The sequence below is a fragment of the Dermacentor albipictus genome, chromosome 9 (assembly GCF_038994185.2).
Source record: "Dermacentor albipictus isolate Rhodes 1998 colony chromosome 9, USDA_Dalb.pri_finalv2, whole genome shotgun sequence".
Lineage (NCBI taxonomy): Eukaryota > Metazoa > Arthropoda > Arachnida > Ixodida > Ixodidae > Dermacentor > Dermacentor albipictus.
The window spans coordinates 102,812,432-102,831,107 of NC_091829.1; the positions used below are offsets into that span (position 1 = coordinate 102,812,432).

Below are 18,676 nucleotides of genomic sequence, written 5' to 3' on the forward strand. Positions count from 1 at the left end.
GTAGGAAGTAGGAGTAAGTAAGTAGTAAGTAGTAGTAGGAAGTAGAAGTAAGCAAGGAGTAAGGAAGAAGGAAGTGGGGTTTAATCTCTCATACAAAGAGGCGGGTACAGTAATAGAGCAGCAACTCCCAGTTTTATTTTATGCGGACGACACTGTGTTGCTAGCTAACAAGCAAAGTGATTCGCAACGTCTAGCTAATATCTGTTGACAGGAAGGCAACAATTTAGGTTTGAAATTTAGCGTTATAAAATCAGGTCTTATGATATTCAATGAAAACAGTGAGCCGACGCTGAAGATACAGGGCCAAGAAATACCTCGGGTAAGAGAATATAAATAACTTGGTATTTACACCAAAATATTTGGCACCTCCGGTACCGGAGGTGCCTGTGCGTGACACTCACGTACAAAAAGCCGTAGTCGCTTCAAATGAGGCGATGTGGGAAATAAGCCGTGAGAAAGGCTTCGAGGTTGTCAAAGTAAACAGGGAAGTGAAAAAGTGTGGTGGTCTTAAACGAGGCGAGATCCACTTCAATTATGGGCTGGCACGAGAAGTGGGCTGGCGACTTGGTGGTCGGGCTGTTGCTTTTTTAGGGGGCCCGCGGGCGCTCAGGAGGCCAGAGTAGGTAGTAGTGAAGAAGGTCCCATAGCGCAACCTCAGAAGGGCGTCACCGTCGATAACAGAAAAACGAGCAAAGCAAGAAAGAGAGCTCACCATGCAATAGGCTACATAAATATGCAGGAGGGCAGAAGAAAGGAAAGTGGGCTGAGATTAAGGAACAGTTAAATAGCGAATTAATAGGGGTGTACGCGGCTACAGAAACGCACCTTAGAGACTCAAAAGAGCCGCCAGTTATTGAGAATTATGTTTGGGAAGGGTGCAACAGAACTAAGTCGGAAAGAAAGGGAGGGAGAGTCGGAATGCTAACCCATCAGGGAGCCAAATGGACAAGAGTAAATTCAAAACGTCAAGAGCATCTCTGGTTATCAGGTACAGTGCGTGGGAAAAAACCTTGGCTGGGCGTACTTATGTGTGGACCGGAAATAATTGCACAGAGAAGAATAAAGATTTAGTGGAATGCATAAGCGCTAATATTAGGGGTTTCGGGAATGCTGCAGCAATTATCCTATTAGGTGAGATGAATGCCCACATACAGGATTTAGATTGCTATACCGACAACAACGGGAAGTCAGTGCCATAGCTTTGTAAGTAACATAACCTTCTTATCGTGAATACAGGGCCTATGTTTGAAGGGCAGATCACGTGGGAAGTAGGAAACCAGCAATCGACCATTGATTACTGTCTGATGACAGAAGGAATTCATGATAAGTTGAGAGAAATGGTCATCGATGAGGAAGTGTTCAGCAGCATAGGGAGTGACCATAGACGCATCGTTTTGAAATGGGATATGTAGTTGGGAAAGAGAGAAAGGAGCGCAAAATGGCCAGTCCAAATTTCAACGCTGAACAAATAGCAAATATTGTCTCTAGAGTCGAGGAAGAACTTGGCAAATGGCCAAGTAAAGAGTGGGAATATGGTGAGCTTCTAAGTTTAATAACGACAGCAATACGGAAAGAGAAACAACATATTCAATGGAAAGGAAAAAAGAAGCCGAAAAGCTGGTGGAACAAGGAGACACCAGAAGCGATCGCCGAACGACAGAAAGCATCTCGAGAGCAAAGGCACGCAAAGAAGGCGCAGTTGCCGCAGAATGAAGTAAGCAGTAAATGGTAAATATACCGGAAGGAAAAGTATATGGTTCAAATTCTGGTGCAAGCAAATTGAAAAGGTGAAAGTGAACGTTGGTTGTCAGAAATACGTGACAAAAAAAAAAAGGCCGCAGCTACAATATTTTGGAACCGCATAAAATATTTGGCAGGAAGTCAGCAACAATACAACAACATATCCTAGACGAAGATGAAAACAGACTGGAAAGAGAAGCGGCAATAAATTACATCCGGAAAGTAACAGCCGAATCTTTCCAAGGCAATGACGAGTTTGTATTTGAAGAAAAAAAGAGCATAAAAGCTCAAGTCGAAAAGGAGCTGGTGGTGACAAATTTCAACTGAAAGAAAGCGAAAGAGAAAATTCCTAAGCGCACAGCCACAGGGCTAGACGAGGTCCCCGTTAGGCTGAATAATGAACTGGGACCAAAAAGTAAGGAAGCTCTGGCGAAAGCAGCGGAAAAAAATTTAAAAGGTAGACGAATACCAGACAGTTGGCGACGACAAAGGAGGATGAATATAATCTATAACGGTAAAGGCGAGAAATAGAATTCACTGTTACAGACCGTGGACCATTACCTCGGTAATATGCAGGCTAGCAATGCAGGCAATCAAATTAAAGCCTCAAGCATGGGCAGAGAATGTAGGAATTTTGCGAGAGCTCCAGAATGGCTTCAGAACAGGTAGGCGTTTGGATAATACCTTGTTTGTTCTTACTCAGTGTATTGAAATATCGAAAGTAGAAAACACACTATTGTATGTGGCTTTTTATACATTACAGGAACCTATGACAATGTAGACCGCAACATTTTGTTTGACATTCTGGAAGGGCAGGGCTTAGGTGGCGATTGTCTACAGCTTTTGAAAGGGATTTACCTAAAAAATACCGTTTGCGTTGGATGGGAAGGCATGAGAAGCGAGGAGAAAGTTCATATCAACAAGGGACTGAGGCAGGGGTGCCCTTTATCCCCGCTGCGATTTAAGATGTGCATGGTGAGGATTGAGAGGGTGCTAGATGGAAGTAATATCGGGTTGAATCTCTCGTGCAAACATACGGGAACAGTAGCAGAGCAGCAGCTACCAGGTTTATGCGGACGACATTGTGTTGCCAGCTAACGAGCAAGCGATTTGCAACATCTGGATATTATTTGTGGACAGGAAGGCAACAATTTAGGTTTGAAATTTAGTTTTAGAAAATCAGGTGTTATGGTATTCAATAAAAACAGTGAACAGACAGTGGAGATAGAGGGCCACGAAATACCTCGGGTAACAGAATATAAATACCTTAGTATATGGATAAACGAAGGCAATATATATCTGGAAACACAGGAAAAAACAATAACAGTGAAAGGGAGGAGAACTGCAGCCAATAGGTACGAGGGCCTTCGAGGTATGTGGAAAAGTGTAATGGTTCCAGGACTTACTTTTGTAAATGCGGTTGTTTGCTTTAAATCAGGGGTACAATCAGGATTCGGCGGGAGCCAAAGGTTAGTGGGTCGCCTTGCATTGGGCGCTCACGGGAAGATTTAAATGAAGCTGTGCAGGGTGATATGGGCTGGACTGGCTTTGAAGTTAGGGAAGCTCGCAATAAAATTGAGTATGAAGAACGGCTGAGAAATGTGTGAGATAGTAAATGGCCCGAGAGAGTGTTCAAGTATCTCTAGAAAAAACATTGATTCACAGTGGAGGAAAAGAACTAGGAAGCTTACCAGCAAGAATGCGGCCTGTAAGAAGGTCAGGAGGAAAGTCAGAGAGGCTGAAATAATCTCATGGGTAGCGGCAATGGAAAAGAAACCTGCCATGAGTAACCACTTAAGAGAACAGAAAGAAATCAGGAAACAAACAATTTATGATAACTCAAAGACAAGCTCATTCCTTTTCGAAGCGACATCTGGATGCCTTAGAACAAGCACCTATAAAGCGAGATATAAGAAGGAAGAAGAAGCTTGTGCTTGCTACGATAAAGGTGGGGAAAAGATGGAGCATGTTTTTTAGAATGTGAAGACATCTACCCAGCGTTCGATTTAGGCACCACTGGCCTCCTTGAAACCCTTGGGTTCAGCGGGAACAGTGGTAAAGTAAACATGTCCGCAATAGGCATTAGTAAGAGGCGATTGGATCTGCGCTTTCCACGGGGCAGTACGCTGCTCTTCCGTGAAATATCTGAAGCGCAGATGATCGCGAAATTGGGTGATACGTGTGTTAGCTTCCCGTCTCTGGCTCTCACAGAAAAAGAATTAAGTTTCTTGAACGTGGCATCACACGACTCGTAACTATGTTACATGAATTCGCACTTCACTTTCTTGTAAGCGCATGCGCGGTGTACGCTGCCTGCCATGTAAAATATCAACGCAGTGGCAGGATATACTTAGTTGAAAGTTTCCGCTTGGTGTGTCGTATTCTCTCACGTCAGTGTCGCTTTTTTTGTCGCGCAATATCATTTAGGCAACGTGAGAATTCTTATGGTACTTCACGCACTTCCCGTGGGCTTTCCATCAACATATATATTTAGCTATCTATTTGTCTCTATCTATCTACTCACCCATCTATCCATCTTTCTATCTACGTATGTATGTGTGTTCATATCTAACCGTTTTCCCGCCCACCTGGTTCACTAGGTAGTACGCGGTCGAATGGTTAGCGCATAGTGCTGCTTTGCTACGGGAACAAGGCTTGAAATCAACGATCGGAACAACTTGGATCGCTGAATATACGCAAATGTCTCCATACTTGCCAATCCTCCACGAACTTCCCTCATGCCGACATGGGTCACTGTCAATGCTAAAACTGGTAGGCACCACCATTATAAGAATCTCTCTGACGCCCACTTGGATGACTGGGTTTGTGCCACTTGGTCTGTGCTGGCCTCGAATGAGCATATTCGCTGCCAACTTGGACCACTCAGTATGTGCCGCTCTCCATGAATGCCTTCCACGGCAAACTAGGCTGGCTAGGTATGGGTCACTGGGAATGTGGCACTCCACAATGACGAAAAAAGATCCAATAAGCTTCCCCGATTCTGAGAGGAACCAAACCCACGTCACATGTGTTGTCAAAGACAATAACCCGACGACGACTTGCACCGACTGCGATAAAAATGTACAAGGTATGCGCTGCTCTTCAATGAACCTCTCGCCAAGTTGGACAACTGATTTTGTGCCACTGAATTTGCGAGACGTGAGGAAACCATTGTCAGCGTTGGAAGGCAGCTGTGCGCCAAGCTTCTTGCTTCTGAGGTCATGCGTAAGTGTATTTCTCGGCAGTGCCAGTGGACGGCGCAGAGCATCAAAAAAAAAAAAACGCGAGAGGGGAGTACGGTTATGGCATGAGGCGTTTCTCAGTGTTCGCACGCACCGGTGCGCCATATGTTTCGCAGTTCACGCGCGGGCATCACGGGTGGCGTTAGATGTCCCTGAGTGTTCATAGGGAAGCACGAAAGAGGAATCCCGCGGCAGCAGACGTCTCATGCAGAACTCATTTCGACGGTGGCAATGCGTTGTTTCGCTAAATTGTCACGTAGTACCGTAGGCACCGAGGTCCAAGCTACGGATTTCTATATCGGCGTCCTTGTCGAAGTGCGCAAGTCCCGGGGGCGACTGCATGCGTCGTTTGTGTTCTTGAAATACATCCACCTGCGGAGTTTTCCACTTGAACTCAACATCACAGTTAGACTTCTTAGAATGACGTTTGGCGTACCACCTACCTTCGCCCTCTCTGCTATCACAATGGAGGGGCGGGCCACTCCTACCGCCGAAGCCCATATCGCAAGATGGACCTAGGAGCGTTCGCCGTCGTCGCGGCACGCCCGCAGCGTGGTGAGCGGCCACGTGACATGGCTGACTACATCACCCGAACGCAGTGGAGACTACAACGACTTTCCCGTTCACTGTCGCCAGGACGCCACCTGTCGCCGCTGCGCCAACCACATGCAGGCCCAACCCGGGGCCGGTCTGTAAGTCCGTATCCTGAAATCTAGAAGCACACAGCGATGGAGGTGCGGTTGCTATGCGTAGAAATGCCGAAGATTCTCCGCCACCGACGACCACGCCTCAAGATCTTTATCTCCAGCGCAGCAAGGACACGCTGCCATCCCGACGATACCTGGAAGAATATGCCGACGAAAGAAGATCTGACGATGCGACGTTCCAGCCACAGGTGAACAGAACGAAGCCGTTGTCCAACGCCAAGGCCTAACTGGAACCATCGACCGCGGCGCACACCTCCCGCTGAAGCCTCGCTGCCGCGGATGCAGGGAGGCAAGCGCCATCTGCTGCTGCCGCAAAGAACCCAGTGGCGCATGCAGAGAGTGCCTCCCGAGCTTTTGCTTACAGACACGGTTGAACCAACTATCGATGAGAAGAAAGTACTGCGATTGTAATGTTAAACATTGATCGTCAACGTGAGGAACTTGTAGCTATTTCGGTCGTGAGGTGGCGCGGCCAGTCGCAGTATTGATGTGCTGTCTTGAAGGGACAGACTTGCTGGTGTATGGGGTGTCTCATTCGGGAATTCAGCGAATCTGAGCTGTGCACACCGGAGTGTCCTGATGCACCATCTCATCCAACCGTCGTCGCCCCAATGCATGCCGGTGCAGGTCTGCGCAATTTGCCGAATTTCCCCTAAAACGTAGCGGCCATGACATCTTTCCGGTTCCGCAATAAATACTGGCGCACGCAGTCCGAAAAACACAGCCTAGGGCATCTGTTTCTACTTCTCGGAAGAAACCTGCAATGAAGCGCTGAATTGGGCACCGCCAAAGGTGGTTAATAAAGCGCAGGACATAATGGCCCGTTCCTGGGGCGATCATCGGCGGCCGCGGTGTAGCGAAGCAAACGAGCACAGCGAAAGATGAAAGAGCGAACGTGGAGCGGGAGATGAAAGACACGTGCCGCGAACGGCGCAGACCAATGAGAGCGGCCCGTTCAGTGGCGGGCGTGCGGGAACTGATAAGGCGATTCGATGCGTACTCCTATCTGGTCTCAGCCGGACCACTTATTTTGTACTCGCGTCAGTTTTATCTAGCGCATGTATGGTTTCCTTGGCTTGGTCTCATTCGCGCTTATTTCGACTGTCACGGCTTGCGGTTGCTTTTTACATTGATGAGTCAGTCGCGTGACACTTCGCTCCGTTTTCAACGTGCCGCACGACACGCATTGTTCATGCCAGCCAATATATCGTGAAAATAAAAACACGTAGAGAGCTGCGCTCAGACTTTGTCTGAGTAAGCATCGTAATCTTTGACGAATATTTTTTTCAAGCTCTGAATACGACGACTTGTAATGTAGGGGTCGTCGACGTGTTAGAGATCAAGATTACAGTGAGCTGTAACCTGTCCTTAAACATCTTACTGTTTGCAAATTAACGTATTACCGAATCTGTGAACGCCATTCGCGAAGCTGCCAGCGACACTGGTTGAGTGTTTAATATCTACAATGCAAATGAACATTTTTTACGGTCGCATGAACATTTTCGTGGAACCCGCCTTGGTTGCTTAGTGGCTATGTTGCTGGGATGCTAAGCACGAGGTCGCGGGATCGAATCCCGGCCACGGCAGTGGTATTTCGATGAGGGCGAAAATACCCGTGTACTTAGATTTTAGGTACACGTTAAAGAACCCCAGGTGGTACAAATTTCCGGAGTACCCACTATACGGCGCGCCTCAAAATCAGAAAGTGGTCTTGGCACGTAAAACCCCATAATTTAATATTCTCGCGGAAATGAAATCATTGCAAGTTAACGCTTATCGTCCTACCAACGCTTTAAATCAGCAGATTGAGTAGTAAATATAGGTCACTGTAGTATTACCTTTGTGATGCTCTCTGATAAAACTCTGCGCCGCCAGATGTCGCTGCGACAGTAGCTGCTGCCGTATACATCTTCAATAAACTAGCCTCCCGCAAACGGTAATTTTTTTTCTTGCAAAGGTGCTAAAACTCTCTATTACAAGCATTCGCTCACCTTACGAACGTTTCCGCTGAGCTTGGCCACAGCGGTGCAGGCGTCGCCGTACGTGACGCTGATCAGCGCGGCCAGCATCTGAAACGTGGTGGTCTTGCCGGCGCCGTTCACGCCGAGCAGGCCGAAGCACTCGGAGGGCCGCAGCGCCATGTACATGCCCCGAACGGCGTGGAAGTTGCCGTACCGCTTGTGAAGACTCCACGCGAGGAGCGAGTAGCCTCCGAGCCCTTCTTGCTGCCGTGCAGCATTGACGCGCCTCTTCTCCTCCTCGACGTCTTCCTCGGCGGGAAACTCCCTGGGCGCGAAGTGGTCTCGAAAACCCCGGTAGCCAGATGTCCAGAAGATCACGATCGCCAGGAGCAGCAGGCCTTCGACTAGCACGATCAACAGCTCATAGCCTAATCCCTCGTAACTAAATTCCAGCAGACTGCCGTGGCAATTTATTGCAAATCCAGGCACTGTAAAAGAGCAAAGTTCAAAGGCCAACTGCAACGAAGTTGCACATTCTGTAACATTTGTTTTATAACTTGGTCGTGTATGCCCATGAACGACACGGCGCGGATCCGCAGGGCTGGAGTTGTTTTCGACAACCTTTAAACAACACCTACGCGTATGACGCGTGTATTTGGCGGTTGTCGTTAGGCCGCGAATCTCAACGCTACGCTTCCAAGCTTTTTCAGCGCGCTTCTTCTGGCTCGCCTCACCACACACCTGAGGCCACGTCACCCAAAGAGACCAATCGAAGCACGCCCTTATCCGAACGTCTCTGCGGCGAGCGGACTCGTCGTGACACTTCGTGACAGGTACGCTATCTACGCTAGGGATAGAATGCGTGCAGAAACAGCTACGCGCAAGCGCTGGAGTATGTCAGGGGTAGCACACTATAAAGTTCAGCATATCGCCACAGAGGGCAAGAATTGCCGACCGCGTGGAATTGCTAACAAAACAAGCATGTAGTACAGCCATTTGAAGTCTGCCTGCATGAGCCCAACATTTCCTGCTATAGGCGCCGTAGTGAGCTCAGTTTTAGCCTACAAATTTCTCCCACATTTAACAAAGAGGTTTTGTTACATGACAAAGAGTAGAAAATTATAATTTCTCATTATACACTGTACTCTTTATTAGCTAGTTCGTTGTTGTTGTTGTTTTGCAATTATAAACGCAAAATAGCGTTCAGCACCATCGACAACTCACGTGACCACTGGCCTTTATTTAAAATTTTTACCGGCGTGGATTCATTGGTTCCTGCACATAACTTGGAGGCTTATTTTGTGCTAAAACTAGTTTATCGCGCTTTGATACCTCGCGTAATTTAACTTAGGGAAACATGACGCGTTGCGAAGGATGTAAGCCCGAAACCTAGGTTTCTATCGTGAGCCATGCGGAACACGTCCGCATCGAAATTAAAGCCAGATTCCGCAGTGACTGACGACGGCAATAACCGGTGAGCGGTTTATCATAACTGCTTGAATCTTTATGTAATAGTCGTTTCGTTAACTTACAGGCGCACACAAGCTAACGAAATAGCTTCTGCATTACATATGGGCAGTCTGGACCCTCCATTGCTGTTTCCAAAACAAACCTTTAGCTGCGGGGCCGTCACTATAAGCACACACTAACAAGACAAAACGCGATATAGGAAAGCGCTTAACATTTTTCATCTTACTGTAGCCGTGGCTAGAGGCACCTGCGTCGCGTTATCAATATATCTACTTTTTTCGAGCCCACCGGCACCTTCTTTCGTAAAGAAAACAGAATAACCTTTTGCTAAATCGACGTGAAAGCACTGAATTTATTGTATTAAACAGTTGCACACATGATAATTCACAAATTTTTTGTGCTCATTGGTTCCAAGTGTTCTTGCTGCTCAGTTTGGTTTAACTTAGGGCACTTATTTTTCGAGTAGTGAAGCGGTGCATCACGTTCGTGCAGAAAAAGACTACAGCAGTTCTAATAGCTTAATGTCCCGCAAGCATTTGCTTGTGGGGCCAGCAGTGTGACCTGTTCTAGTATACAAATTAGCGCAGAAATCGTCTCATGTGCGACCTTAATAATACTTCGCCTGTTGATATGCATTCTATTTAGGCAGTCATCTATATTGTGGACAGTAGCAATATTTATTTAACATGCTGCTTCAGGACCCTAGAACATACAGTGTACATTTGGATGTCATGCAGTCACAAACCATTCAATATACAGGGTGTTCAAAATTAAGCTTTGTGGTCTTGAGAAAATTAGGCACGGGAAGGCACGCGAAGACCACCGGCGCCAATGGCCATCAGTCTATATGGCCATCAGTAGAGGCTCTTTGGTCTCCTGGTTAACACGCCAGCTACGCGATGGCCAAGGCACCGTGGCATGCCGCAAAGGCAGCATGGCGAGCACAGCACGTACCAGCGCCCTCGATCCCTAAAAAGCGCCCAGATTAGATATTTATTTGCAAAAGAAGTTATGTCCGCTTCCTCTTTGTGTAGCGCCACATTTGGTATTCCTTCGTAAATTACATGCGCTTCCGCTGCTTATTATAGTATTACTGTGGAAAGTACTACCCTTCTCGAAGGTTGTTCTTTATTCTTTGGCATGCGCTCGCACTCGGGACCTCGGTTTGTCGCGAAGGTCCCGCCAAGGTGCAGTGCGCCTTGTCATGCGTCACTACCAGGTAGTGATAATGGCAGTGTTTCTTCTTTTCAATTTCGGCAATAAAATAGCTGGTGTTGCAAATGTTGCGGTGCGCCACCGCTCGTATCTGAAACGTCAAACCAGGGTGCTTTAATAAACAGTATTGAAGAACATTGATCAAGCTTAGCACGGAGGCCTCGATATTGTCGTGGGTGAAGTACACCTAGTCTGGTCGGAATTAACATCTTTACTAACAGCTGCTCAAAACTGTCCTGCTCTTCTTTTCTCCTATCACCCGCTTCCCAAGCACACAGGCATACATGGAGTGTGGCATTACTCCATACCCCAAGGTAGCATCATTGAGACGCTAAAAAAAACGTTAGGAAAGTTATGAAGAAAGTTGTGGCTGAACAAATGAAACAAGCCGAATAAGGTCACATGTACGCCAGAGTAAGAAGCACATGCAGAATTGCTGTAAAACATAGTTGCAGAGTGACCTGCCGAACGTAAACCAAAGTCTCTCCAGGGGTGCGTCTGAAGGTGGGAAGTAAGGTTTCACTCTGGTGGTGTAAAGAATTTAGGTTAGGGCTGATGACGGGAACCTCTTAATGTGCCTTCTGCAATTGCCTCATAGTTAACCTCGATGAGTCGACGCAAAACTATGTATGGACCATAGTACCAACGTCATAGCTTCTCCGAATGGCCATGCTTTCGGAAAGATGTCCCCATCCATACGACGTTGCTTGGATTGTACGTAACCTCTCTGTGGCGAAGAGTGTAGCGGCTGGTGTCTAACGTTTGACGACACTGAAGGCGAGATCGTGCATGCTGACGGGCCTCGTCGTTGCACCATATTGACACGTATATTTGTTTATCTTCCTGGGCTGAGATCAGCCCAGCTCAGTGCTGGGCTGAACAAATGTTATCGCTCAGCGCATAAAGTGCCTGCACGCATCGGCAGTTTAACGAATCTTATCCATTTTTCTATATATTGTCACCGACAATTATGTATTCTGACTGTATGCGCGACGCGAATTGTGTAGTATTGTCTGGAAGAGAGGTGGTCACCAGTAATGTCTCTGGAATATTCGATGACTCATCTACAAAAGCCGACGCGCTTCACCCGCTGATCAAATTTTCGACGATCGGCGACTGTCTTCGCCGTTATCCTTGCGCTTTGAGTATGTCCTCTTTTTCTAGAAACCGGTTCGCCCAATAAAGAGTTAGTTTCGCTAATTGCAATTTTGCTACTGTGTTCTTAACTGCACCTACCCCGTGAAATTTGATGGAGGTGCGTTGCGTTCATGTACCGGATGAGCCCAATTAGCCGTGATCAAAGCCGGGACCACGAAGAAACACCAACGTCGTTCCGGACTATCGAGCACGCCGCAGGCTGAAACACCTGCCCTAACGTAACCCACCTGAGACAACCAAGATTATTGTCGCCAACTCTACAACCCCTGTGACAGCCCCAGTGTCCTTAATCGTGCTGCAACAGCCCAGGAAGCCACAGACCTTCCGTGGGCCATCGTTTCAAGACCTCGATAACTGGCTGCAAACATACGAGAGTCGCTGTCAACAACTGGAACGCCGATGACAAACTTTGGCGTGTGTACATCGCCTTTGAAGACGCCATGGTGTTATTACCGAGAGCCAACTCCGACTACGTGGAATCTGCTCTGCAACGGTACCCTGCATACTTTTAGGAGCGTCCTGTGCAAAGAGCGAGCCCAAACTCTACCTAAACCTGCGTGCAGCTGCCAAACAAGAGCATCACGATCCTTCTGCAGGAAATCCCTCGCCCTTTCCGCCGCCCCGACCTCGACGCGTCTGAAGAAAAGAAAGTTAGGTTATTGAGGCGTGGTGTGAAAGAACAACTATTCGCTTAATTGATGCACAACCCACCCAAACTGTCGCTGAGTCTCTTTCGGAGGCCACAATAATCAAGAAGACGCTTGAAGTATGCACCAGGCAATATAACCACCCTGCGCTAACAACAAATTGCGCCGAAGCTCAAGTGCTACACGCCGATGACCTGCGCGAGACGCTCAGAGAGGTCGTACAGGAAGAGCTGCAGAACATGTGCCTAAGGTCGCAGGTCCAGGTGGCTTCCATCGCTGGCATAGTTAAGGAGCTTCAGCGGTACCGGCATCGCTGCAATCCCAGACGGAAGCGATGTCCTACGCAGCCATCACCCTTCGTCAAGCTCCCCTTCAGCGCCCGCGCCGTGGTCCCGTAATGCCGCAATTCCATCGCCAACCACCGCCGCTGCCAGCACACCTGCCCATCACCAAGCGCAGCTACCCGAGAAAGGTGGACATTTGTCGCGCCACCGACCATCGCCCGCTATGCTATCACTGCGGTGAAGCCGGGCAAGTGCAACGCTGATGCCCATACCGCGACTTGAGACTGCGAGCGTTTGCCGTCACTAAATAGCGCCCACAGCAGGGCGAATGACCACGTGATCTCGTCGACCACTTCACCGCCATCATCTGTCGCAGCACCGACGATCCTACACTGGTCCAGCCCGGGGCCGGCCCCTCAGCCCATATCCGGAAAACCAAGCAGCAACATATGGAAGGGCGGATGCTTTTCGGCGAAATGATGAAGGTCCTCCGCCACCGACGGTGACGCTGAAGAGACTATTTCGATGACATGAGAATTACACGCCGCAATCCCGACGAATACTACAAGCAAAGAATGCACCGACGTGACAATGCGACGTACCAGCCACACGTCAACGCGACGCAGCCCTCATCCGACGCCAAGATCTAACTTTAACATCAAACAACGAGCCACTGACCAAGACGTGTTGCTCGACGGCCACACAGTCACCGCGTTTGTAGACGCAGGAACAGAGTAGTCCGTCATGAGTGGACTCTTCACCACCCAGTTGAAGAATGTCAAGACAGCGTGGAAGCCCCCATATACGGACCACTGGAGGACACCTACTAACGCCGACTCGAATCTGCACTGCGAGAATTACCACTCATGTCCGGACCTAACCTGCTACCTTCGTTATCCTCAAAAAGTGTTCACGATACGTCATTCTCGGCATGAACTTCCTGAACCAACACGGCGCGTTCATTAACTTCAAGCCGATGTCGATAATGCTATCCGAAGATCAAGCGATACCGCCGAATAGTGCTCGTAGTGACCATGTCTTCAATGCGCTCGAAGATCAAGTCAACACCCCGCCTCGCTCCAGCATTGTCATTTCCGTCGGCACCGTAACACTCGCAGACGTAGAAGTCGTCATCGAGTGTGACGGACATCTGCTGCTCAACCGCACAATTTCGTAGCAACAAGAATTGCTCGACCGCACAGAGTAAGGAGAAAGTGGTGCAGACAAGCTTCAGCCAAAACTTCAAGCATGTCAACAAAGGCACAACTGCATACATCTAGGAAATTGTGGGAGCCAGTAACGCATTTGTCCTTTAGGATTCCGCCGCATATACCACGACGACTATAGTTGCCGAGCCATACTTCGACATAAATCCAAGTAGCTCTACGAGTAAGCCGCAGCAGCTCAGCAGTCTTCTCCGACGATACAAAGACTGTTTTTCGACGTCATCGAGAACTAGACAAATACCAGTTGCAAAGCATCGCATAATAACCGAAGAGAGCGCTCGACCACTCCGCCGGAGCCCGTACCGAGTTTGGACAGGTGACGCGAAGCTAAAAGGCAAGTCGATGAAATACTGCACGACGACATCGCACAGCCGTCAAAAAGCCCGTGGGCACCTCTCGTAATCTTAACGGAATAGGACGGAACCGTAGGTTTCTGCGTCGATTATCGTCGACTGAACAAGATCACGAAGAAGGACGTACACGCCCTCCCACGGATCGACGACGCATTGGATCGATTCTGCAATGCTAAATATTCCTCGTCGATGGATCTCAAGACCTTGCTATTGAAAAACAGAAGCCCACGAGAGGGATCGCGAAAAGACCTTCATCACGCCAGACAACCTGTATGAGTTCAAGGTCATGTCCTTCGAACTGCGCTCAGCGCCTGCAACGTTCTGGTGCGCGATGGACATGATATTAGTAGGATTGAAGTGGCAACCCTGTCTTGTTTACTTGGATGACGTCGTCATCTTCGCCGGAAGATGGTCACCTTAGACGGCTTGGGACAGTACTAGAGCCATCAAGCTATCAGGGCTCACTTTGAAGCCGAAAAAGTTCCACTTCACTTAAGACGAGCTTCTATTTTCGGGCCACGTCATCAGCAAATGTGGAGTTTTTCCCGTAGGTCTCTCTTCTCATTTGTCGTAGCTGCGGGAACTCTACGAAGAGGTGCACTTTCGCGCAAGCTGCCTCGACAGCCACAAGGTTTCAACATCAGACTACGCGGTCATACTTTATCGTGTACTTATGCGCTCACTCCCCGAAGTTATCACCAATCTATGTCGCCAACGCAGGTGGACACTGAAGCCGACTACGGCGCTGCTCCAAGGTCGCGACTACAAGACGTGCGAAATGTCATCAAGTCCCTGTAGGTGCAAGTCGAAAGAAGAGAGCGAAGCTTCCCGTTCAAGGTCCCTACCAGAAAGCGCCCTCGCAAGAAACGTGCGATGCAAACCGTTTCTAACATCACAGCTACGATGAGCATTAGCGCTGATTGCAAGATCTGCATCGAATGGCCATACCTGCTGTGTACTGTGCTATCGCCGGGACCACGCCTATGGGAGTGCCAAGTCACCTGTCACCCGTCGAAATTACACACTGGCGAACTCGCAAGCATTGCCGTTTTAAACGCGGCTTAGGAGGGTACGTTGCATGACAGGGCTACAATGCAGCCTGGTTCATGTGGAAGCACTGCACGAAATTTCAATAGAATAAGCGCCAAAAGTGAGGGCACACAAAAAGAAATACATTCAGGACAAGGCGCTACTTGCAACTCACAAGATCAAGGCGCTACTTGCAACTCAGTTGCAAAAAGCGCCTTGTCCTGTCTGTATTTCTTCTTGTGTGCCGTCACTTTCGGCACTTATTCTATTGAAAGCTATGCACCAACTAGCCCCACAACGAGTTTTACTACTGCACGAAACATCCGTTTTCCTGCGGAAACAATAGATGTTTTCATATGGAAGAAGAGCATTTCCATATGGAAAGAAGACAGCAAGAGCCCATCTTCCGCGAGCAGTAATAAACGTATCAAGCAGGACAGCTAAAGGTTAGCGGTTGTACGCTTTCACCTTTCCTGATGCAGATGGCCATAGCATGGGTGTCCTGAACGCGCAATTCCGTTTTACTTCGGTTTGCTTGACACCAGCTGCCAGAGAACGTTCATTTCAGGTGACCTGTCCAAAAGGTTCGGCCTAGATTCCCTCGAGACAGAAGACCTTTTTGTGCAGACGTTTGGGGCCTCTAAGTTTTCCCGCCATTAGAGCTGTCGAAGCGTCAGGCCCAAACTACATAGTCGTTTCAACTCCCACGACTTCGCGGTAGGCTAGTTGGAAGTACATGAAGTCTGCACTGTGAACACTCCAGCCATTGGTTATGATTTCTCGGCGCAGTTGGATAAACACAAATGCTCACCGCTGAGGAGCATAACTAGGAAGGAGCATCGACTAGATTGCTGGACAAGACGTGTACAAACAAAGGGAAAGCTGCACATCCGTACTAGCGACGCTCTCCTCGGGGCGCATTCCGCGTTGCGTCATTTTTTCCCCTCCGCGACTGATTTCATCATTTGAACTTCACCTGTCCTGCGATGCAAGCTCACTGACAAACGGTGAAGCCATCAACATGCGTTACCAGATCAAAGAAGGGAACTTTAACGTTCAACCGCTCATAACCAAGTGCAGATTGGGCGAGGTACCAAACGCGAGTTAATGACAGTTGAAATCAACAAAAAGCAATGGGCATGGGCAGCAGATGTAATGAGGAGAGAAGATAACCGATGGTCATTAAGGGTTGCGGACTGGATTCCAAGGGAAGTGAAGCGTGGCAGGGGGTGACAGAAAGTTAGGTGGGCAGATGGGATAAAGAAATTTGCAAGGGCATCTTGGCCCCATTTAGTACATGACCAAGGTATTTGGAGAAGTATGGGAGATGGCTTTGCCCTGCAGTGGGGGTAACCGGAATGATGATGACGATGATGATAGGGATGGTTATGATGATGATGATGATGATGATGATGATGAAGAAGAAGAAGAAGAAGCAATTGCAGGGTCGCACTGCTGAAAACTACCTCGTTGTCATACGTTGAGCTTCTTGTGTACTTGCTAGCTGTCATGCTGTGGAGCTCTATTGAGGAATTCCAGAAGCATCGAGATGTTTGGATTTCGTGGAGGGACTCATCAGTAGCCTGACATTGAATTGCAGCCGACGCTAATCAATGGAAGACTTTAGAGAAACCGTATTCTCGAAATACAACGCCCAACGTCGGGGCATCCTTGAAGGCGCTACGCAGGCCACGACAATCCAGTAGATACGCTGACGCGTGGAGCAACCGCCTTGTCATTTCTTCTCGACACTGTGGTGGATCAGTTCTTCATTGTTGCGGCAGCCTAATTCGCAATAGCCTGCGAAAATACGTTCTGCTCCCTTACCAGACGCCCTTTCTAGCGAAACCAATGAAGCGAGATTAGCTTGCCCTGCGGCAGTAATAGCACCTCCTCCGCTCCTACACGAGCCAGTGCTTGAGGCTGCAAGGTTTGAATGCATCCCCCGTTTACTCCGAATAACGGAATGGATCACGAAGATTTTTCGGAACGCTTCACCCCAAAAGCCACTGAAGGCGCTGGAGTTGCGTCAGGTGGATATCTATGTATCGAGGCTTCCCCAGTATTAAGCATTCGCGAGCGAAGTCCCGGCCCTAGAGTAGCGCCCGATCTTGCTTCCGGGGATCACTGACTCACCGAACTTTTGGTTGATGCAGCAAACCTACGACTATGGCATGGTGGAGTTCAACTCCCTGTATCGATCTTCAGAACCACCTTTGGATCTTCAAGGGGCGTAAGAGGAAAGAATCAGGGAAGAAACAATGGTTTCACGTAGTGGAAATTTAGTTCTGTGTGCCACACTACTGCTGTACTCAAAGACCGTCGACTTCTTAGGTTTACATCGTTGCCTTTTCGTGTGCTGGGACAAGGGCAGTACACCTGAAGTGGGCCACATATATTACAGTGCAAGAATTTTTCCTGACATTCAGGGGATTTGCAGCGGGACGTATAATTGCTGCCATCGTGCACTCCAGCAGCGCGAAAGCATTCTGTTGCAGCACCGAGCAGCTGTGCATAGTGTTCGAAGAGAAAGTCCAGGAATAGGCCAGCTCTAGCTGAATCCAATGCCGCTCCATTGAAGAATGTATGCAGGTGTTGGGAGTCCTTGGGGGGCGTGTAATCCGGACAATTAACGACGCACTAAATCACTGCCTGGGGCGGGGCACCACCAGGTATAACGAGCTACTCGCCGTGCTTGCTGAAGTTGAAACGGCAGTTCATTGTCGTCTGCTCGTTTAACTGTCGTTCACTCAAATTTATTTCAGAAATCACTGAAGGCATCCAGAATGAATATATCTCTTCGCCACGCACGGTTATTGTCCTTCTGGATACGGACACAGATATTCTAGGCGTCTAGACGCACCGAGGGCCACTAGCTTCGAGTGCGCTACAGCACGCAAACGCCTGCGCGTAACCCGCCTTTACGAGATAAGACGTCACTGTAATTTTTAGCCTTCCGATGCACGCCATCATGATTTTAGACCACTCACTACAATCTAAGTAGTGAGAAGCGGGCCAATCACAGACGTCGGCACCGCCCTCCTCATGAAGGTTATCTATCTATCTTCATTGAGCTATCTCGGCCCCACCGAAACGCTTTTTACTTCAGCGTGCTGCTTGCCTGTTGTCAGCAAAATAGATTTCTTTAAAATAATGTGAATCAAGGCAATGCTGTCCGCTTTGAAACCAAACAAAGGTGACCTCTTATAAAGAAGGAGAGCGTATTATTGGTTTGCTGAAACAACACTGCAGGTCCCCGACAGACGCTTGCCTCGGCGGTTACGTAACTTTGCCGTCAGTAGATTGCAACAAAATACATGGAATAGTTTTACGTTATGGGGCCCCCATTATTAGCTATTTCAGAGTTCATTTCCTGGGTTCTGTAGAAGTGTGGACAATGATGCTTTAGGTTTAACTTCTGCTTACAGACGCCTCCTCACAATGGTGAGGAGGCGTCCCTAAGTATTTCTCTGCCACAGATTGCTATGCCCACCAAGCTTGTATTTTCTGTGCATTATGTCTTGCACCTCACTTTCTACGTGTCTCTGTTTTAATATATCCGTGTGGCAGCACTCGGATTTTAGCGTTGTTCCTGTGCTCGTTAAGTAAATGATTGATTGAATGATAGATGCATTCGTATTAAC

The 18,676-nt window shown here is 48.4% G+C and overlaps 1 protein-coding gene across 2 annotated transcripts in view; it reads right to left on the reverse strand.

The window, feature by feature from the left end:
* Nucleotides 1–18,676, reverse strand: part of LOC135896813 (phospholipid-transporting ATPase ABCA3-like) — a 335,034-nt gene that overhangs the window by 59,541 nt on the left and 256,817 nt on the right. For both annotated transcript variants that reach the window (XM_070525172.1, XM_070525173.1), the window contains exon 20: nucleotides 7,681–8,138. In XM_070525172.1, coding sequence (XP_070381273.1) covers nucleotides 7,681–8,138 — 458 coding nt within the window. The remainder of the gene's footprint in view (nucleotides 1–7,680; nucleotides 8,139–18,676) is intronic.